The following is a 22,542-nucleotide window of genomic DNA, read 5'->3' on the forward strand; positions in this document are numbered from 1 at the left end:
TTTCCTCAGCAGAATTCTTTCCTCCAAGATCCGTTACTCTTCACCTCAGTTGTCCGAGATAGAAAGCTCGGAATCATTCTTGATGCCAATCTTTCCCTAACTCCACATCCAACCTGTCACCACGTTCTGTCGATTCTAGGTCGTAAATAGAGTGTGATCCGTTTTCTTATTCCCACCATCTTGGGTCAAGCCTTCATTACCACTTCCCTGAATTGGTAAAAACATTCCAACAACATTTCTGCCTCATCTCTTTTTTCTCTACAATCTTCTAATTGCCACCACACTCTTATTTCTGAAACACAAATCTGACACTATCACTCCCTTGCTTAAAATCCTTTTGTGCCTTCTCAGTGTTTTTAAGATTAAGTTCAATTTTTTTAGCATAGCGCAATAGGACCGTCTCAATCTGGCTAGAGACAAATCCAACTCAAACAAATAATCTAAAATGCAGAAAATGTTACATACACCAAGTTGTTCATTGGGTACTGTATTAATTTTCTATTGTTGCTGTAACAAATTACCGCAAATTTAGTGCCTTAAAACAACACAGAGGAAAGATGGAAAGATTCCTGGACTTTGTAACTCTGGATTTATTTTCATGTAGATGAGTAACTTCTGTCTGCCTAAGTTGTGGTCCATTGGGTTTTCTGTTATCTGCAGCCAAATGCAACTAAAGCTGGTAAAAGTACTTACGTAATTAAAATAAAGAAGAAAAATTATCTGATTCCAAGTTACGTTTCCCCAATTCCCTGTCATCCATTTCATGAATAGACCAAGCCTCTTCCTTTCTAAGCTCTGCTCACACTCCTTTCTTTTCCCTAATGCCTCCACTTCCTGTCCTACTTCTTTCTCTGTCTAGCAAACTCCCACTCGTCCTGCACAGCCCAGCTCAAATGCCACACCCCACAAAGTCTTTCCCAAGCTTTCCCTCATCATCATTGTTCCCATGGCATTTTGTCCATGCTTCTGTGGTAGCACTTTTTACACTAGATTGTGTTTGTCTATTTTCTTGACTGTCTCCTTTACTGAACTGTGAGAAACACGTGAACAACTGGAGGTCGAAACCGTGTTTTGTATTTGTTCCCTCCAAGGCTGACTTAGTACTCAGTATACAGTAGTGCGCAATAAATGTTTTTTGAATAAGTAAACACAAGAACAGATAACAATGTCTATATGTTTAAACCACATGCCATCCTCTCTTTCCCAGGCTGACCCCTATCTTCTCTCCACTTCTCTTCCTTTGTTGGTTGGTTTGTTGTTAATTGGTAACAGAATAGTCAAGGAGTTGGAAGTTAGGGAAGGGGTATTAGTACTTGGATCAATTTAATCAAGGTGGAAGTGGGGGGAATTTAAAGACACATTTAATTGAAAATAGGAAAAAGAAGTTGAGAAGGAGGGGAAGTAATCTCAGGCAGAAACTCAGAGTTAAGGACGAGAGTCCCTCAGTCTCTTCTATCCTAAATCATGATCTGTCATGGCCAAAAACAGTGTGGCTTCAGCAGATCTGACCCAAACTTGGAGTCACAGTGCTGAGGGTATGACTCCCAGCCCCCTTACCACCTACTTGGATATTGAGGAGGTAGGTCGCTTTCTCTGACACAGTTTCTTCCTTTGAGAAAGAGGACTAGAAATACCTGCTTGCCTAGTTCACAGAATCATTGTTAAGGTCAAAAGGGATCGGCCCTGTGCATCAGATTTGCTGTGACACCCAATGCAAATGTGAATCATGTAGCTTTAATATTTGTAGGAGGAACTCAATAAATGTTTGGTGAATAATTGAATGAGCTCGGTTTGCTGATTATCTTACTTAAATCAAAGACTAAATGCAGGAATGACTTCATCTTTAGGGTTTCTATAAAACATAACCAACATATATGACGTCATCATTATAAAGAAAGCTCTCTTCCCCATTAAGTTGCTGATCCTTAGACTTTCTTGACACAGGACAAAACTTTGTATTCCATCATTTGAGATATGGCTTGAAATGTACCCTGCCCGAGAAAGGTAACATCAAGACTTAACTGACATTAAAAAATACATGACTATTTTCCTTTTTTAAAAGCATATTTTAATAGGGACTAAGGAAAAAATAAGTTTGTTTTGTTTTGTTTTAAATTTAAAATAGTAATGTACTGCACTTTATCTGCACTGCTAAACAGGAGAATGATTGTGTGATCTAGAGGCAAGCCACCCACCACTCTGGTAGTCATAAAAGGCTCCTTCTCTATTTCTTCCATCTCCCCACTCTTGAAGTTTTGGACCTCCTGCTTAATTTAACCTGACAGGTAGCTATAACATTGATTTGAAGTTAAAAATAAAAAGTAAAGATAATATAACCCCTAAATTGTATATAACAAATATATACATTTGTGTGTGTATCTGACTTGGAAGAACATTAGAATAGATCACAGAGAATTGCATTGATTTATCCCCACATACCAAATGCCCACTAATCCGCTCTTGCTATGATCAAAATAGTCATCACAAACACCATAATGAAAAAAATCCACATGAAGAATCGGTCTATGACCTTTGCAACCTTCTTCCATTCGCTCCCCTTGGAATTGGTGGCCTTGTGGTCTTTGAGGCACTTGGCAATGTATTCGATATTCCTCGTCAGCACTCTGTACCGTGCACAGTAACTGCCAGCATCCTGCAGGTTCTCACCCTCACACCCCAAGTCATGCTTTAGGAGTTTGCTCATTTCCTTCTTTCTGGGAAGGTTTTTGTTCCTTGCTGTTTTCAGGTTAGGCTCTGGGAATTTGCCATAAACCTTCGTGAGGCGGTCCCGTTCCTCCCTATTGTGGTGGGGGCTGAGGCAGCTCTCACCCACGTCGTAGACAAACAAGATCCTGGACATGTATTTCAGGATGACCACCCTGGCCCAGTGTGGCACTGGCCGGGCCTCAGCCCCACAGAAGTGGATATTCATCACCATGATGGTCAAGGCAGTGGAGGCTGTGATCAAGGCCATTGTGGCTATGTAGTATTTGCCTGGAAAATAACAACAGTCAAGTTAGCTTGAACTGTCATGTTTGGCTCAAAAATAAACAAACGCCTTTTCTAAGGAAACTGTGGACACTAATAGTCACCAGTATAGACTTTTGAATCAAACTTCTTGGGCTTCCAGCTCCAGATTTGTGACCTGGAGCACGTTATAGAATCCTGCTAAATCTCAGCTTCCTTCTCTGTAAAATGAGTATAGTAATAGTACTTATCTCATAGGAATGTGATGAGGCCTGATGGAAATAACATATGTAAAGCACGTCCCTTGTGTTGAGTTAAAAAGTTTGTAAATGTTTGCTGACATCATAATGTGAAAAACTTCCACTTTCAACAAACAAACACTCAATGATCTTGGCCAGTTCTCAGACATTGTCTTCAGACCTAATTAACACGAAAGCTCATTACTACTGGGTAAGAAAGGTGACACTGTGTCACTATTAGTCTTTAACATGTGATTTCATAAAGCAAATATTCATGAAAAAGGAAAGTTAAGGAAGGAAACAATAAAGATAAGGGCACAAATTAACAAAATATAGAACAATAAGACAAGAAGATAAAACCAAAAGCAAGCTATCTGAAATGAGTAATAAAATTGATAAACCTTTGATAAGGCCTTTCACAAAATAGAGGCAGTGGGGGCAGGGGACGGTGTGGAGAAAGAGACGGAGAGGATGCAAAAGAGGAAATAACAGAACAGAAATTTAGAAAACAATAAAATAATATTACAAATAGCTGTATGATAATACATTTAAAAACCTAGATGAAATTTCTAGAAATACACTAGATGTCAAATTTAGCATAAGAAGAAAGAACACTTGAATAGAAATGGGAATTAATCAGATACCTCTATCCACCCATCCTGCAAAAAGCTAGGGGCCAAAAGGTTTTATAGGTGAGTTTTACCAAACTTTTATGGAACAGATAACTCATATCTTATGCAAATTGTTCCAGAGATAGAAAAAGAGTTCAAAGTGCCGAGCTCATTTTATGAAGTCAATTCAGCCTTGATTTCAAAAGTAATAAGAAAGGAAATATTAAGGCCATTTCACTTATAGCCATATTTGAGAAAGTCCTGTAAAAATTATCAGTTAACCAAATCCAATGGTGTCTCTAAATGATAATTTATCTTGAAAAAAGAGGGTTTAGTTCAACATCAGAAAACCTAACTAACTGCATTAATGAAGTGAAAGAGAAAATTCACGCGATATCTCAACGGATGAAGACAATGCATTTGATGACGTTCATCATCTGTTTATTATTTGTTAAAAGCTCTGAGTAAACTAAAAATTAATGGGACCTTTCTTAATATAGTAAAGGCTATGGACCAGAAGCTACATCAAATGCTACACTTAATGCAGAAAACAAACACATTTCTAGAAGATTGAAGTACCTTTCGTAGGTGCTACAAATAACAAATTGTGATTGTTAGTAAATATTCTCAAGATCTGTGTACACCCTTCCTAAAAAGATACATTTCATATTATCACAGAAACAGGACAACTAATGCTTGCAAAATTCCTGAGGCATCTCTCTTCAGAAATTGAGCCAACTTGCTGTTGAACGTCACTGCTAAAGAAGAAAGAGGGATCTGCCAATGGATCCTGCCTCAAACAGGCTATGATTGGATGTCGCCACTGTCAATCCTTTCTGCCTCAGGAGAGGTAATAAAAATGCCTATACACCTCTTCCTCTTCATTAGTGGTGGTGGGGGCAGAAAATCTGCTGTGTTTCTCTCTAAAAAAAGAGTGTGTGTAGTACTTTACTTGGAGAGACATGAAAAGGAAAAGCTCTTCAAACAGAGAAAGCAATGTAGCAACATCTGGATATTGGGCAATACTGGACTCAGTCGAGGGGAAAAGGGCAGTCCCATATCCCTTTGACATTCGTTTCTAAGTCTCTTGGTATTCTGAAATTTCTCCTCACTGCTTGTTTAAGGTCTAGCTTATAATTTGGGTAAGCATCTATTACAACAGTGAGTCACTGAGACAGAGGTGTTGGAGCTGAGTGGTGTCCTCAGTGGCAGGGAGTAGTATTAAGGGTGTTAGAAGGGATCTCATAACAAGGTAGGTAAAGAAAAAAGGAGGCAGGAATGGTAGCCTCAGTCTACACTCCTACCCTTAGCGGGATATTTCATGATTGCAGGGTTTTGAAAATGCGGTCTACTTTAGAATCAGTTCAGATTGATACTAAATCCAACTCTTTGGGTATAGGAACCTACATTTTAGCAAGCTCTCCCACAGCTGTTACACCCAGTAAAGGCTGAAAATTATTCTATTAAGGGTAAATGGCAGGATTAAAAAGCCAGTCCGTTTCTATCGTGTTTGTTGCTCTTCCCAAGAAGAGATCCCTTGTGCTGTGAAAAGATAATAATAGTCACTGTTTACTCAGTGCTTACCATATACCAGGTTCTGTGCTAAGCAATGACACAATGAGGTAGCAATTACACAAATTGTGCAGGTGATGAAGCAGAGACTCAAAGATTAAGTAACTTGTCTAAAGTTGATCAAGGAATGAGAGAGAAAACCAGAGTTCAAATGCAGATTTCTTCAACTTCAAAATCAGAGGCTTAACCTCTAAGCCAGAGGAACAGAAAATGCATCAAAATTACCTGGAAATCTGGTTAAAACAGATTGCCAGCCATCACTCCCAGAGTTTCTAATTCAGTAAGTCTGGGGTGAGCCCTGAGAATTTGCATTTCTAAAATGATGTTGTGCTGTGGGTCCAGGGACCACACTTTGAGAACTATTATTCTAATATACATATGTTTCCTCTTTTGTGTAAACCTAGAGACCGTAAGACCAGTTTTGTTTCCACAGTCACATCTGTATTCAAAGATGCCAACTGAAGAAACTAAATGAAGTGCACGACAGCCTGTGTTGAGTTTGAAGTTGACCTAACTGTTATGAGTTTAAAGGCACAGGCACAACCCCAGTCACTACAAAGCTAGGCTGGAAGTGTAAGACATTTGAACTCACCTATCAGAGGGACATTTTCTGAGGCCGGCATGATCTCTGCCACCATGAGCTGAAATACAGTCATGGCCAACAGGATGGTCACTCCCAGAGAGACCTTTTCCCCAGAGGCTGCTGGAAGATAAAAGCTCAAGGGGGCCAGGAAAGATATGAGGACGCACGGGATGAGGAGGTTGACGATATAGAATGAGGACCTCCTCTTCAGAAGCAGAGTGAATGTCACATCCGGGTAAGGCTCTGAGCAGCAGCCATAAGAGATCACATTCTTCACAGCGGGCATGCCATGCACCTCCCACTCCACATCTTCAATGAAGTCAGAGAGGTCTCCGCTGTCCAGGGCATTGAATATGTCCACTTGATTGCCATTGTAGGTCCAGGAACCAAAGGTCAGGTTGCACTGCTGGTTATCAAAGGGGAAGTAGGTGACATCCACCACACAGGAGCTCTTGGTAATGACAGGTGCATCCCAGGTGATCAGCCCATCATACCGCAGGACCACATTGGTGTTCACAGGCTCAGAAGATTCATCGTCAGCCCTGGAGGTCAGAAGAGAGAAATAAAAGCTGCTTGCCAGGAGAACTCACCAACTTCCTTACTCCAGACAGCTCATCGCCCTGTGCCCATCACTTCAGTGTCTTTGGCAATGGTTCACCATTCTCCCCGTCACCCTGGCTTGAAAATCTGGAATCATCTCTAATTCTCCCTTCTCCTCCATCTCCTATAGTTTGTCAGGGCCCAGTTCTCTTGGATTCTTCCTTTAAAGCATCTCTGCCCTGTGTGCCTTCCTCTCCTTGGTCCAGGTATAACGATTTAAACATCCAGACAAAAAGTTAACCTGTCCAGGCTAAAGTCCAGGGAGGCTCTTCTCTCCGGATTTGTTAACTTTGGGTACAAGATTATTAAAACAGCTTTTTGTTGCTGTTGGGAGAGCTGTACACGTTTATTATAGAATATTTGGAAAACACAGAGAAAAAATTGTTTACGCATAATCTAAGAAATAATCATCTATTCTGAATATATCTTCTTTTTTGTTTTATCAACATTTATGCCTGGCATTTTTGAGTGCAGAATTTCTATTTCCCTTGAGGGAATGACTCTTTCTCCACCACCATTGCGAAGCAGATGAATGTTGACTAAGGCACCCCAGCATCCCCTGGCTAGGGGCTGCCTGTGTGACCCGAGCAAGCTCCAACTGATCCACTCTCCCTGGAGTTTGGATTTAAGCAGAGTGAACCAAAGACCAAAAACAGACACCCAGGTGGGGGCTCCCTGTTAGAAAAAACAACAACAACAGCTCAACAGTCCCTGCTCCCTCAAAGTCTAGAGCAGTCCTGGTCTGTCCTCTCCAGAGCCTGGTCATTGATTTTTTCCTTTAATTCAGTGAGCTGTACAATATCCTTCCAACAAATTCCTTTTTTCACAAGGTAGCCAAAGTCAGTTTCCAATGCTTACAACCAAGAACCATAATTGATGTGTTCCTGTTAACATTTTAATGCATATTTTTCCAAGTCTTCCTTATAATTTGTCCCTAAAAAATATATTATGGAGGGGCTGGCCCCGTGGCCGAGTGGTTAAGTTTGCGCACTCCGCTGCAGGCAGCCCAGTGTTTCGTTGGTTTGAATCCTGGGCGCGGACATGGCACTGCTCGTCAAACCACACTGAGGCAGCGTCCCACATGCCACAACTAGAAGGACCCACAATGAAGAATATACAACTATGTACCGGGGGGCTGAGGGGAGAAAAAGGAAAAAAATAAAAATCTTTAAAACTATATATATATTATGGCTAAATGTCCTGGATTGGATCCTGGAACAGAAAAAGTACATTAGTGGAAAAACTGGTGAAATGCAAGTAACATCTATAGTTTAGTTAATAGTCTTGTATTAGTTTTAACAAATGTACCACAATTATGTAAGATATAGCATGAGGGAAAGCTGAGTGGAGGATATACAGGAACTCTCAGTACCATCTTGGCAACTTTTCTGTAAATCTAAAATTATCTCGAAATAAAATAGTTAATTTACCAAAAAAAAGAGACAAAGCTTAAAAATATATATGGTCATCTGTTCATATTCTTCTACAACATTATTTTCATGGCTAAATAGTATTCATTATATTCCCTTATATAGATATGGCATGGTTATTTAACTGATTCACTGATGTTCGACATTTTAGTTGTTGCCAGTTTTGCATTTATAAAAAATTCTGTAGTGAACATCCTTGTAGTCAAATCTTTGCATTTATCCACTAACTCTTTCTTTAAGTTAAATTGCTAGAAAAGGATGTGCTAGATCAAAGACATGTTTTTAAAGTTCTTTTTTCCTCCACACATTAAAAATTGAGCACCACAATGTTAACTGTAATGGTCTGATTGGAGTGGACCCATTCCCACAGGGAGCTACTCCAATCGGACCATTATGGCTAACATTGTGGTACTCAACTTTTAATGAAGGGTTAGAGAGGGGATCTTTAATGAGGGTCTTGTAAAGATAACAAAATGAATTTCTTAAAATGCCTGAACGTAACGTCAGTAACAATGAGAATAAATATAGTTAGCTATATGAGAAGTGGGAACTATAGATGAACTGAGAGCATCCCTAACTCTTCCTACTTTTCTTGGAGTGAGAGGAGGATCTGCTGTCACTTCTTCATCTTGCTTTTATTCCTTGAATTTAGCTTCTTTCCAATGTGTGCTCTTTTTTTTTTTTTTTTTTTTGCTGAGGAAGATTCACCATGAGCTAACATCTGTTGCCAATCTTTCTCTATTTTGTATGTGAGCCACCGCCACAGCATGGCCATGGATAGATGCATGGCCCCCAATGTGTGCTCTTCCAAAGGTCGCTCATGGCTTGCAAACTGGCAAATCTAAAGACCTCTTCTAAGTCCTTATCCTCTTCAACTCTTCCCAAGCATTTCACACTGTGGGTTGTTCCTAGACGTCCTTTCTTCCCTTGGTTTCTATGACACCTCTCTCTCAGTTCTCCTTCTACCTCTTTAATCATGTCTTCCAAGTGCCCTCTCTAAATTTCTTCAATGAAACTCTTCAACTTTGTCCTCAGCCATTTTCTTTCCTTCCTTGAGTAGTTCTATAAGGGCTGAAAGGACTTTTGATATCTCCCTCCCTGAACTTATTTCCAGGCTTAAGCCTTGCCTTTGCAATCTCTTTATTGGTCATCTCCATGTGGATGTTCCTTTTGGTCCCCCAAACTGAACAAGTCCCACACCAAACTTGTCTTCTTTTTCACCAAACCTGTTCCTCTTCCTCTTCTTTATTTTCAATCTCACCTAAAAGTTTTACCATCCTCTCAATCATTTAAATTATTTAAGCAAAACTTAAATTCTAGACAAATCTTTCTGAATATAATAGGGCACCCAGTTCCTCACTAGGTCTAAAATCTAAGTATTAAAACTGCTTATTAAAATCAAACCATTAAAACTCTCTCATAATAAATGCACATTTGGATTTCTGTAACCCACTCTTTACCTCATCTAAAAATGTCAGGAATCCTCGCAGCCTCTTATACTAACCATTATATTGGTCGTATACTTACATTAAACAACCTCACTCGAACTTTGAGCCTCAATATATCTATTCCTTTACTGATTTGGTAACAGAGCCAACATCTGCTTGAGCCATTATCTTGCTAAAGAGCTCATTGCCTCTTGGGAAAATTCCTTACTCAAGTTATTAGCTACTATTTTTTTAAATTGCTTATCTTTCCTTTAACTTCGACTCATTGTCTTGGGTTTTGTCCTCTGCAGCAATTTTCTCTTTTCTCTGCCTTATTTTCTCTATGATTGCCTAAGATAGCCATCAAGTCTTCCCAAGGACTTCTCTCTTCCAAGCTAAGCATCAACAAATTCAATGCCCCTCATATGAAGTAGCTTCCAGGCCCATCACCATCTGTCACTCCCTAACAAGTCTGGCCCATGAATACAGGCACCACTGGTGAATCTAGATGCTAAGCATCTTCCTGCCTAAACTATCTTTATCACACCTGATTGCCTCACTGGCCTTATTGCCCTCCTTCTCTCCCTACCACCATGCAGAAATCCCATTTTGTGGTCTACAAGGCTCTATGCCTGCTTCTGAGAAGTAGTGATATAATATCTGGGATCAGAAGATTCTGCAGGTCCAGAGATTCAGCTAGAAGGACAAGGGTCAGGGAAATGGGTATGACTGGGGTCCCTCCTTTGCCCCATTGTATAACTTTCATCCATTCTCTTATCAGTTGGTTAAAGGAATGCAAATGACATCCAATCACAGCTACATTTAGAGTTTTCTCTAAATAGTAAAACGCTGATGTTACTCAGAAGGAGAATGCAAAGGAGAATAGAGGATCTGAAAGAGAACTCCCCATGACAGGAGGGCAGAGAAAACGAAAGAGTCAACCCAGGGGAATTGAAAAGAGCTGATTAATCAGTATGGTAAACAGGCTCTGTGTGTGAAAGGAATGGGGAACAGAATTCACACATCTCAAAACCAGTGATGGGCGGGGAGAGAGGGAGAATGGGGACAGAATTTACCAAAGCCACAGTAGGTTTGTGTGAGCTCACGAGCGCATTACTGGCTTCTCTATTAAGGGGAGACTAGGGCAGGCTTAATTTAGGTCACCGTGCAAGCTCACAAAGAAGTGGTTCAGTAAGAGTTGGTCACTGCTTCAGCCAATCAAAGCAGGAAGGAGAGGAGAACCAGCATTCTGTTCGTTTTCCAGGGAGAGCAGTCAGCACTTATAGAATGCTGTAAGTGATCTATGTAAACTGTATTCTCTGATCACTCTCCTGCACCCTGTGGCTGCGAGGAGGTGATGGACAACATGGCTCATTCTGTTTCTCGTGTGCAGGCACTAGGGGTCAGGGGTGGGGGGAAACTAGAGTAATGAAGCACTGGAACTTGGAGGTTATCTTGCTTGGGAAAGGATATGGAAGATTCCTCTGGCCACTCAGAGTGGGGAATGGTCGGCAGGATCAGGGTCATGATCCAAGAAGTCGTGACTCTTGGACGAGCTCGCTGAGTAAATAGTGAGAAGAAAGTCCAGGCTGCAACCCATGAGTGTTGCTTCCTGAAGGGAAACTCATGCCCACTAGAAGGGTGGGCTCTCAGGAGAGCCCCCTGAACTGTCCCTCAATCAGCTTGTTCTGAGTCAGCGAGGAACCTTTCCCAACCCACAGAAACCTGGGTTCCGGAATAAAAAGGGAGAGAAACCCCTTTCACAACAGGTAGAGCAACTGAGCCTGAATTGTGGCAGAGAAATCTGGTTCCTTCTCCAGGTGTGGTCCATGGACCAGCAGCACCAGCACCTGGAGCTTATAGAAATGTGGAACATCCAACTCTATGTCAGACCCAGTGTATTTTAACAGGCTGCTCAGGGATCACGTGCACTTTGCAGTTTGAGAAACATAACCTCACCTCCCCGTTTACTCGAGGCCCCTTGCCCTGGGACCAGGAAAAGGCCAACTGCTAATCTTATGGTCTAGTTCATCCTTCATCCATATACAAATTCCAAAATCCATAGGCCAGCTTCTAGATGGCTCATTCTGGTTTAATCTTAGTAGTATCATCATTATTGATACTTGGTCTTAGACAAGGGAGCACCACTGTTATGGACTGAATTATGTCTCCGAAAAATTCATATGTTGAAATCCGACCCCTCAGCACCTCAGAATGTGACCTTATTTGGAATAGAGTCATTGCAGATGTAATTAGTTAAGATGTCGGTAGAGTGTAGAGTGGGCACAAAATCCAACATGACTGGTGTCCTAATAAGAGAAAATATGGACACGGACAACACACAGGGAGAACGCCATGTGAAGAAGGTAGAGATTGGGGTGATACGTCTACAAGTCGAGGAACAACAAAGATTGCCAGCAACCACCAGAAGCTGGTGGGGAGGCATGGAACAGATTCTCCCTCACAGCCCATAGAGGGAACAACCCTGCCGACACCTGCATCTCGAACTTCTAACCTCCACAACTGTGAGCCAATGCGGCTCTGCTCTTTAAGCCACCCAGGTTGTGGTACTTTGTTCTGACAGCCTAAAAGGCTAATACAGCCTCTAATACAGTTTCTCACCTGAAAAGGAGAATGTAACCCTAAGCTTTTCTGACCTATTATTTTTATCATCTAAGATTTTATGACCACCATTTCAGGGCCTAGGAACATGAATTGGTACTTAACTACATGCATGTTTTAAACATTCTTTTTTATTTACATTTAAATTCTGTTAAATTGACAAGTTCATTCTTGAGAAACTAGTGACTTGCACTTACTTGTTATACAGGACGATGTCTGGCCTCCACACCAGGTCACTGGGGATCCTGATGGAGTCCAGTCCATCATACTTGTCTCGATCCCACGTGAGGTATGCATCATGCCAGATTTGGCGGATCCATAAATAGGCAGTCAAAATTTGGTTTCTCTCATCCTGCACAATTAACCAGATATAATTTTGTTCAGTAGACACCTCAACTGAATGCCTTCCATCTCTAGAACCCCTGTTATTCACAACAAAAATTCCAAGAGCACTAGTCTATTTACAATAAATAAGTGAGAGCTTTTCTAGTCTATCCCATTGGTTGACTGCCAAGGCCATATTTTTTTCTACTTGATTTAGTGTTTGGAATGTAAAGCGGGCAAATATTTAAGTCATCAGATCTTCGCATGGATCAGCTGTCCAGATTTCTCTGAAAAATTGATCAACTGATGATTCACTTGAATGAGAAAGTCAGGAAATAGCTGCAGTGTACAAAAGAAAAGTCTTTTGAGTTTTATAACTTTGTGTAATTAAACATATATAGGCACTAAATAAGGTATGTCATTTTAAAACACCATCTTTTTTTTAAATTGGGATAAAATTCATATTACATAAAACTCACCATTTTAAAGTGTACTATCCAGTGGCTTCCAGTATATTCACAATATTATGCAACTATCACTACTACCTAATTCCAAAACATTTTTGTCACCCCCAAAAAGGAAACCCTATGACCATGAAGCAGTCACTCAACCATTCCCTGCCCTTCCCACAGCCCCTGAAAACCACTACTCTGCTTTCTGTCTCTATAGTTTTGCTTATTTTGACATTTCAAAGAAATGGATCATACAGTATGTAATGCCATCTTTCTTCAGATGATGTAAGACTGTTACTGTTAATGGCCAGGATTAGGTAACATTTAGCGAAATTAATTTTGTAGAAAGCTTCCTTCCCCTGATGTTGCCTTCTCCCAACAGTTTGCACACAGAGCTCCCTGTTCTCAGTTCCTCTCAAATTCCCAGTTAAGACACTCCCTTTGGAAAGGACTGTTTGTTCATTCTAAGCAACATTCCAAAGGGTCATCACTATATGTTACTCACCATGTCCTTAATCTGAGAAAGCGTAATCTGCAGTGTGACATTCAGGACTTTATCTGTGTCTTCTACTGGACGAAGAGCATTGGAATAATCTTCAAAAAGGTCATTGAACAACTTCTGAGCATATTTTCCATCTGCAGTTTCTACAGCTGCTCAAAAAGAGGGACCTGGATCAACATTTAGGGCAGTGTATGTTTCAAGGCAAAGAACAGCAGACTGAGGACTAGAATAGTGGATGCTCCAGGGTCAGTTATGGACAAGCTTTGGGTCAATGAGAGTTATTTTTCTGACATGCCCTACCGGGATCAGCATGAGTCAATAAAAAGCACGGAACACTTGCCTGCAGTTAGATCATTTGTTCTGTTTCCTGGCCTACCCCACCTCCTACCAAAGAAGTGGCCCCAAATGAGCCGAGATGGTTACCAAACCCACCAGCCTCTTACCTCTCAGTCTGGAGGCAGCAAAGTAAATCCAGCAAAAGGAGATGCAGGAATGAGGCCAGTTCATCTTTTCCCTGAGCCTCTATAAATTGCTAGCCAGGCTGCTTGGTCTTGCACTTCCCTCCTTGAATGGGAAGGGTCTAGGCACAGGGATCCCACTCTATCGTAGTCTCGCTCTGGCAGATGGAGAGCTCAGACCTGCAGCGCACACAGAGCCCGAGGTCCTGAGATCCAGACCCACCCTCCCTCCCCTCTGGTAATCTGAGACTGGCAACTCCAGCAGCTGAGATGCTGGGAGCCAGGGGGGCTAGGTGAGGCGGTGCTGCTCTGGGGGAGCTGTCACAGTTGAGGGACCCTAGCCACCTTCAAGAGGAACATCCAGACCAAACTTTCAGGAGAAGAGAGGTAGGGGAGCCCAACACCCCCAGATCTCTGTCTAAGCAGAATGGGTGCTTTCTATACCTGCAGCAAGCAGATTCAGCCCGAGTCCAGGGACTAAGGGAAGCTGAACAGAGCCTGCCATGAGACAGCCTTCCAGAAAGGCCCTGTGAATGTGCTTCCAGCAGCATTTGAAGAGGGAAAGAGAAGCAGTTCCATAATCTCCAGAACAGGTTGCCCTGCTTCTCCTCACTCCATCAGTTGTCCCAGTGGGCGTGGATCTTGCACAGTAAGGTGTGTGAGTCTATGCGCAGAGGGCTGCATTGGATGGGAAAAGAGCACTCACACCCTTCAGAAGCAGCAGCACTGTAATTTGGATTAGGAGGCAAAGACCTCCTAGGTTTGACTGCCAGCCCAAACCCTTCCTACCTCTGTGATGCTGAGCCTTCCTGAACTGAAGACTGGGAAAATAATATTCCCCCTCTCCGGGAGCTACTGGGATACCTTACATGAAAGCACTTTGTAAAACTTTAAAGTACTACGTAAATGTTAGTAATTTTCACCTCTGATCAACTTCGTAAATCCTGAATTTCCATATTTATCAAGTCACCCAGGGTTTATTAGCTCTAAAAGAAAAGTAGTTCAAAGGCTAACCAAATCAGCAGAGAAATGATTCATAATTCATGATGATATTACCAAGGATGTTATTCCTTTGCATTTGAATGCTGCTTTATATAATTTCACAGTCATTTCTCATATGATGTAATTTTGCTCCCACAAAAGAATGTCAATTTCCAATTGCCATCACCTGTCCCTCCTCTTGCCTGGGGAAATTGCCTTGGAAAACCAAATTAAGACCATTCGGTTGCCTGGAGTCAGAGCAAGGACATTGGATAGCTCTATTTCATCAGTTACAGCCGTCTGATGAGTCACCCTGTCCCTCTCCAGGAATACATCCCCGAACGGAACAGACACTCAAGCCGCCAGCTAAGTGCGTTTCTTAGTTGCCTATGCTCTTGTGTTGATTGCGCAGACATTATTTTCCTGACATCCCTAGTCTGACTCACCCATCAAATGACACAGTTCCTGGTGCCCACGCTCAGGCCTCCTTCAACAAACCATCCGCTCTGGAATCTCAGAGGCTGAAGGTCCTTTTGAAATTGAGTTGAACGCCTCATTTTTACCTGGCGAAACTGAGGTCCAGAGATGCGAGTGGCTTGCCTCCAGCAGCCCTTGGCCAGAGGCAGCATCCAGGCCCCCTGTCCAAGCCCAGTGCGCTCATCACACTACGGCTGCCTTTCCTCCTTCTCATTGTCATTCATCCGCATGGCACCGGATGCCAGCTAGGTAGTGACCTCCTCACGGCTAGAGACTCCCTACCTTATGTTTCTTTGATTCCTCATGACAATTGGAGCAGCCCCTGGTTACAGGCACTCGGTGAACACCTGGTGCTGTGGCTGCTGCTCAAAAGCTGCCTGGAGGGTGGTCATCCCTGGTAATCCTTGATTGCTTTCGATTAACTCAGTTCATTCAATTGGTCACTCACAATTTTTTTAAAACATGGTAACAGTTGATGCCTACCTTGTCAACGTTAACACAATCCAAATTAAACGAATACTTTTGTGGGGCAATTCTGCCTTTTAGGGCAAAGATGCTAGTGACTAAAAAGCAAACTCCTCTCAAATTCATTCAAAAAGAACAAGGCATGAACAAACTGAGAATTTCAATGAAAAGATAGAAAATATATTTTAAAAATTCATTCTAAAAACAACTCCTGGGTGTTTTCCCAGACACCTGCTCATCTTTACTCCCTCACTATCTCTTCCTCAGCTCCAAACCATATAAAAAAAGAGAGAGAAGCCTGTAATATGGTGTAGCTTACAGGACACTAAATGGAAGAAGAAATCCTTAGAAATCACTATATAGGGTTCAATAAGGCTGAAAAGCAGGTGGATATACTTTAGTTGATTTTCTAAAATGTGGGCTCAGGCAATGACAATAATCTGAATAAACCTCAACCATCCAGAAATTTGGACTCTCTTGAGCACATCCAGTTTCCTGAGTCCCATTAACTTAGGACTGGTCCTATCTGTTGGCATATTAATTCAGGTTAACAGAGCACTACACCATTTAAGTTCAGTTCATGATTTTCATGCCAGCAGCTACCTTTCCCTGGCTCCTAGGTAGAAATTCTGAACAGCATCTCACCATAGTTTGTGCAAAATCATCACCCAAGACCAGAAAAAAAGGACCCACAATTCAAATAATTTCTAGAGAACATAATAATCTTTTCAATACCTGTGCCTTTCGAGGAGCAGTTGTCCCTTTTCACAAGTTCCCGGGCATAAAGTATTCCAGCCATTTCACAGTTGCAGGGAGCCAAATCCTAGCTTAAGGACCAATTCTGAGGGACTTGTCTATTGTCAAAATGTGATAATGGGATATTAGAGATTTTCCATAAGATCTTAATATTTTTTAAACATAATTTTTATCACATAAGTAATACACGTCTATTGTAGAAAACTTAGAGAGTACAGAAAAGAAAGGACACCCAGAAGAATCCAGCCAGAGATAGATAGGGTTCACGCAGCACCCGTCTTTTTTAAGTTCTCATGGAACTGTGTTGTCACATCCTGTGAGACCTGGAAGGACACAGGCAGCTGGCAGAACTGTCTTGCTCCATGCAGATCATGAGCACACAGAAGTGCAGAGGATGCTTCTAAACACTCTTTTCCCGTTCTCATAGGGTTGCATGGCAGTTCGCACGTGGCCTACCTTGAGTGGTCTCCCATCATGGTCTACCTTGAGTGACCTTCCATCCTTCCCTACTCCTCTGCCCTCACCTCAGGGTCCCTGCTCAACGCTTTTTGGCTGAAGCTGCTGAGAACACTTTGCTCATTGGGGTCAAGTCTGCAGAGCTCATCCCTGGCTTCATTCCAGGAGGATGATGCAGTGCTCCCATTCCTTGGAATAGAGCTCTTGCCTGACAAAGAATCCTAACGAATTCTTTTGCTAAAAGACGCTCTCCCCAGTAGCCAAAGTAGGAGGAGGAAAGATAAAGGTGTGGAGAGGACAAATACCTTCATTCTGTTACATGTATTTTTTTTAACAAAAATTGCAAAAATCTAACAATGTTTTGTAAAGGATTTTCCTCCACAAATTAATACAGCATGAATATTTTTTCCATTTTATTAAATCTCGAATCAGAATATTTTTAACTTGTGAAAAGCTCTTGGAGACCATCTAGCTGACTCCCTCATTTTTTTTTTTTACCTTTTTTTTTAATTGAGTTATTGATAAGTTACAATCTTGTGAAATTTCAATTGTACATTAATGTTTGTCAGTCATGTTGTAGGTGCACCACTTCACCCTTTGTGCCTACCCCCCACCCCACCTTTCCCCTGGTATCCACTAAACTGTTCTTGGTCCATAGTTTTAAATTCCTCATATGAGTGGCTGACTCCCTCATTTTACAGATGAAAAAACTGAGGCCCACCAGAGACAGGATAGATGGGAAAGGATGTTAACTTACCATCAAGAGCCAAGCCAGAGACTCTCAGCCTCCCCAAGGAGCCCAAGCTCCTGGTAGAGGAGAGCTGTCTTGGGCACTCAGACTGCGTCACCTGCTAACAATGCTTCTTGACTCACTGACATCTCAGGAGATGCCTCAGTGGGCCTCCGTGCCTGAGGACCTATTTCACTACCACTTTCTAAATTTGCTGGATTCATCCTGGGCATGTGTCTCGAAACTAAAAACTCAAACTTCCTTTAAAGGAGTAGTCTCCAAATTCTCTCACCAAGCACCAGAGTCGGAGATAAGGTTTGGTGGCTGGGATACCAAGCCATGCCAAGAGGGCTGCCCACTAAGGCAGATCTCTCTAAACACTTTCAGGGTTGTTTCTGTCCTTGTTTTTGTAATCGAGAAAAGCAGTATAACATAGAGTTTAAGAGCATAAACTCTGAAGTCAAACTGCTTGGATGCAAGCCTGCCCATCGCTTACTAGCTGTGTAACTTTGGGCACATTACTTAACCTCTCTGTGCCTCAGTTTCTTCATCTACAAAATGGGGACAAGTATAATAGTGCCTCCCTCTTAGGGTTGTCTTGAGAACTAAATGAGTTAATATATGTGAAACCCTAAGAACAGTGCTTGGCCACAAAAAGCGCTAAATAAGTGATAATTAAAGGAGGGGGGAATGCACCCCAGCATTTTTTTAAAAATTGAGCATGTAACCTGTAGCCACAATTCCTCTATCCATCCATCTATCTATATATCCATTTCTCTCTCCTCCCCACTGCCCCCTGCTCTTTTCTCTCTCTCTCCTTCTCATTCTCTCTCCACCCACTTCTTGACAGACCTGATTAGAGGATTAATATTTTATCTGACAAGCTGTTTGTACTATGGTGGGAGAATATCCGCCCTGCCATTTTCTTGTTGTCTTTTTTTATTGCAATTGTCAACCCACAATGGATTTAATTATTTACTTATTTTTGTGGTAGTCTTTTTAATTCTCTTACCGACTTGATGAGAGTTAGCCGATCTAAATCTATCACAGAGGCTGCCAAACTCTTTCTGTAAAGGGTCGGATAGTAAAGATTTTCACTTTGCAGGCCATATGGTCTCTGCAGCAACTCCTCTTCTCTGCCGTTGTGCTGTGAGAGCAGCCACAGGCAATACGTAAATGAATGAGTATGGCTGTGTTTCAATAAAACTTTATTTACAAAAATAGCTGGCTGGCCACAGTTTGCTGAGCTTTGATACATGTCATCCAATCCTTAAATCACTGAACCAGGCTCAAGCAAACTGCAGTAGGGGGGTCAGCATCCCAGGTGAAAAAGGAGCACAGCCTGAAGGGAAAAGAGAGTCACGATGCACAAGCTCGATGTGGGCAGGGGCATAGTGAGGCCAAGGCGATGCTGAGTGCGGCTCAGCCGGTAAATTCAAACTGTCTTCTGGTGCAGGCCCCCGGTGGGCCCCGTGCCTGATTCCTAGAGAAAGTGCTCTCATGCATAAAAGGAGCCTTTCCATTGAAGAGCCAGACCACCTGGGAACAGGAGAGCACACAGCAGCCCTGTTTGATATCTGGAGCCTCGACAGGCCTCCTCAGTTTCACATAGCGATCACTGGAGTGTCACGGGCAAGGAATCAGAGTCTCCAAATATGGGTGACATGCCAGTGATGACACACACTGTGGCTGCAGCCAGGCTAGGGGCTGAGAGCAGTGGACGGCAGGGGAATGTTTCAGAAGTACACGTGAGTCCCTCTCAGGTCCCCACGAATGAGACAGACAGAGCCTGGAGGCAGAGCTCTAGCAATTTCACTAAGTAGAGTCCCAGGACACTGTTTTCTTTCCAGGATGGTGACTCCTAGCCCTCAATTGTACCCAAATCCATTCGGCTTAGGAAACGCAGGTGAAATCAGAACAAAAGGGATTCCGGAAGGGAGGGAGGGAGGATCTGGGAACAGGAAGAGCGGCTACAGATCTCAGTGTGGGGCTGGCACCAAAAAGCCCTCCTGCTGGTGTGGGGCCCATTCCTCCTTTGTAACTGCACGTGTCTGTGTCTCGATCTTTCCCCATGGTCTTCTGGCAGTGTTAGAAGGGTGGAGTGGACTGGAAAGGTCTTCCTAGTGAAACCCTGAGGGGCAGGCTGTCTTGGTGAGCATTGTGAAGAAAGGGCCAACTCTTAAACTTTTCTGACCATGACTTAGAACAGTCCACGCTCCTGGGCATCGTCTTTGACTCCTCTCTCTCTCACGCCCCATGTGTTAGCCAGCTCAGGCTGCCGTAACAGAATACCACAGACGGGGTGGATTAAACAACAGAAATTTATTTTCTGACAGTTCTAGAGGCTAGACGTCTGAGATCAAGGTGTCGACACGGTTGGTTTCCTCTGCGGCCTCTCTCCTTGCCTTGCAGACGGCCATCTTGCCCCTGCGTCTTCATGTGGTCTTTCCCTTTTGTGTGTCTGAGTCCTGATTTCCTCTTCTTATAAGGATGCCAGTCATATTGGATTAGGGTCCACCCCAACGACCTCATTTAGCTTTAATTACCTCTCTAAAGGCCCTATCTCCAAATACAGTCACATTCTGAGGTACCGCGGGTTAGGACCTCAACATACAAGTTTTGGGGGACACAATTCAGCCCATAATACCCTACATTCAATCTGCCAACATATCCTGGCTGCTCCACCTTCACAACGTATCTGGAATCCAGCCAGCTCTCACCCCCTTCACCGCTATCATCCTGGTTCAAGCCACTGCCGACTCCCATCAGCACCACTGGGTTAGCCTCCTACCAACAAACCTTGCCTGCATTCCATTCTCCGTATATGGGCCAGGTGGGCATTTTAAAACACAGGTGAGACCACGTCATCCCTCTGCTCAGGCCTCTGCAGTGGATTCTCATCTTGCTCAGAGTAAAAGCCCAAATGCTACCAGTGACTGCAAGGGCCCTGGCTTTCCATCTGTAACACTCCCTCTTGCTTACTGCACTCCAGCCACGCTGTCCTCTTTGCTGTTCCATAAATGTACTATGCCACTCCTGCTCGGGGCTTTTGTTTTTTCTGCTCCCTTGACCTGGGGGGCCCTTGGCCATATCCTCTCGGCTCCCTTTCCCTCTTCCTTCTTGGTTCAGTTGAAATGCCCCTTTATCAGAAGGCCCTTCTCTGACAACCCTCCATAAAGTAACTCTCCACCCTTCTCTAGCCATCTTCCCTGCTTTACTTTCTCATTGTACTCATGACCCACTGATATATGTGCCCGTGTGTGCACTTGCTTGTTTATTGTCTGTCTCCCTACAAGAAATTGTTTCATGAGAGTGGAGACTTGGCCTTGCACTGGTCTGTACTCTCAGATACGGAGAAGATATTTATTGACTGAATAAATGAGTAATATCTAGAATGAGAAAGGAAATCTAGGAAATTAAAAAGTAGGAAAAAGGCCAGCTTTCAGAAAAAGGATGGTGGATATATTTCCTATGATTCATAAGGTTACCAGAATCTTTTTCTCACTCATGGCTGGGGTGTTATTTACGGCCTTACATTGGCTAGTCTACTGCTGTATTGTATTTTAACCTATGTCAAAGCAAAATTCTTTGAGAACATGGATCACAATTTCTACTTCTCTATATGTAACCTGTGCCATATACATAGTCCTGGCTCAAGGGGAACAACCACCAAGATCAATTAGCAGTGTCTGCCATGGATGCAGGAGGAGGGAGTGGAGGCATCTCCCCTATATCTCCACGGACCTAATGTAACAGAAAAAACGTAAAGACAGGAGGAGTCCTGGGACCCAGGTTCAAGTCCTGGGACCACCATTTACTAGTTACACGAGCTTGAACAAGTCACATAATTTCTTTGTCTCAGTTTTCTCATTTGTACACATGATAATTACAATATTTACTTAAAAGGGTATTGTGAGGATTAAAGAGAAGACAGAAAAAGTGCCAAACATATACTTGGCATATAGCAGGCTCTCAATAAATGTTCATATGATTACCCCGCTGAACCTTTACTGGTAAAAACAGACTCATTACACTGCCAACAGAAGAGCCAGTTTCATCAAGAGACATGAGCAGGTGATAAGGGATATGCAGTTTTCTGGGTCAGGAGAACAGCTGGTACATGATACGGGGTATCCGATGTGAGCAGGTGAATGATCCGGGGGCTGTAGCAGGCTCTGGTGTCTGTGCTTTGTTAGAGAGCGCATACTATTCCCCCTGAAATCCCCTAAGGGAATATATTTGAAAGCCATAAAACTTGACACAGTTGTGTAGGGTGAGCACCTTCTGCTTCCTCTTATCTCTGGGTCTTTCTTCATCATAGGCTGAGGAACCCCCATCCATGAGACCCTTTGGCTTCCTTGTTAGGTCACTTGATTCTTGGAGCTCTTCTGAAATTTTCCTTTGTTCTTGAGTTTCTGATCCCTTCTCACTCCGGTATGTTCTCACCCTACCAGCTTTCCTTCCTCTTTTCACGGCAGCCTGTGTGGTTACAATTGCACAATATTTTCCTGCTATTTGCAGTGACCATCTCTCTGATGACAGTGCAAGAGTTAGGTGAAAGACGAGCCCGGGAGGAGGCAGAGGGCAACGCTCTTCTCTGGTCAACAGTAGCACGCTACTTCCAGCTTGCCGATCCTCGTGAAGGGGAATGGGGAAATGCAGAGACAGCACATCCAAACCAAACTGGTACCCTTCGCAGGCTATTTGGGAATATACTAGCTACCAACATCTCCCACAGACATGAGACCCCTGAAAAGCAACATGTCCCCGTGGTCCCAGATCCTCACTTACCCCACCTCCATCCCCTGCCCCGGTCCTGGTAAGCGGAAACTACAGAACGCATTAAAACAGAAAAGAAGCAAGAAGTGGCTTTCTCCCCAGAGCAACGCC

At 42.9% G+C, this 22,542-nt stretch overlaps 1 protein-coding gene across 2 annotated transcripts; it reads right to left on the reverse strand.

Annotated features, from left to right (window-relative positions):
• Nucleotides 1-580: 580 nt before the first annotated feature.
• CHRNA9 (cholinergic receptor nicotinic alpha 9 subunit) lies at nt 581-14,973 on the reverse strand. 2 transcript variants are annotated; one of them, XM_070615339.1, is made up of 5 exons: nt 14,232-14,973; nt 13,333-13,478; nt 12,249-12,403; nt 5,982-6,514; nt 581-2,994 (listed from the first exon to the last, which is right to left on the reverse strand). In XM_070615339.1, exons 1-5 carry the CDS (start codon nt 14,290-14,292, stop codon nt 2,450-2,452), a joined length of 1,440 nt encoding a protein of 479 aa, XP_070471440.1. In that variant the 5' UTR covers nt 14,293-14,973; the 3' UTR covers nt 581-2,449. The 2 variants fall into 2 exon arrangements, with proteins under 2 accessions (XP_070471440.1, XP_008522257.1); XM_008524035.2 differs by lacking the exon at nt 14,232-14,973 and adding an exon at nt 13,773-14,024 and having other exon boundaries at nt 1,060-2,994.
• Nucleotides 14,974-22,542: the final 7,569 nt, after the last annotated feature.

This window comes from Equus przewalskii, chromosome 3 (genome assembly GCF_037783145.1).
Source record: "Equus przewalskii isolate Varuska chromosome 3, EquPr2, whole genome shotgun sequence".
NCBI classification, from domain to species: domain Eukaryota; kingdom Metazoa; phylum Chordata; class Mammalia; order Perissodactyla; family Equidae; genus Equus; species Equus przewalskii.

What these genes read in the sequence shown, in the direction of transcription:
- CHRNA9 (XM_008524035.2), bottom strand. Translation starts at nt 13,836, where the DNA reads ATGAACTGGCCTCATTCCTGCATCTCCTTTTGCTGGATTTACTTTGCT. An exon ending in TGCTGCCTCCAGACTGAGAG is followed by an intron (nt 13,479 to 13,772) that starts GTAAGAGGCTGG and finishes CTTTTTGAGCAG; the next exon opens with CTGTAGAAACTGCAGATGGA. An exon ending in AGAAAATGTCCCTCTGATAG is followed by an intron (nt 2,995 to 5,981) that starts GTGAGTTCAAAT and finishes GTTATTTTCCAG; the next exon opens with GCAAATACTACATAGCCACA.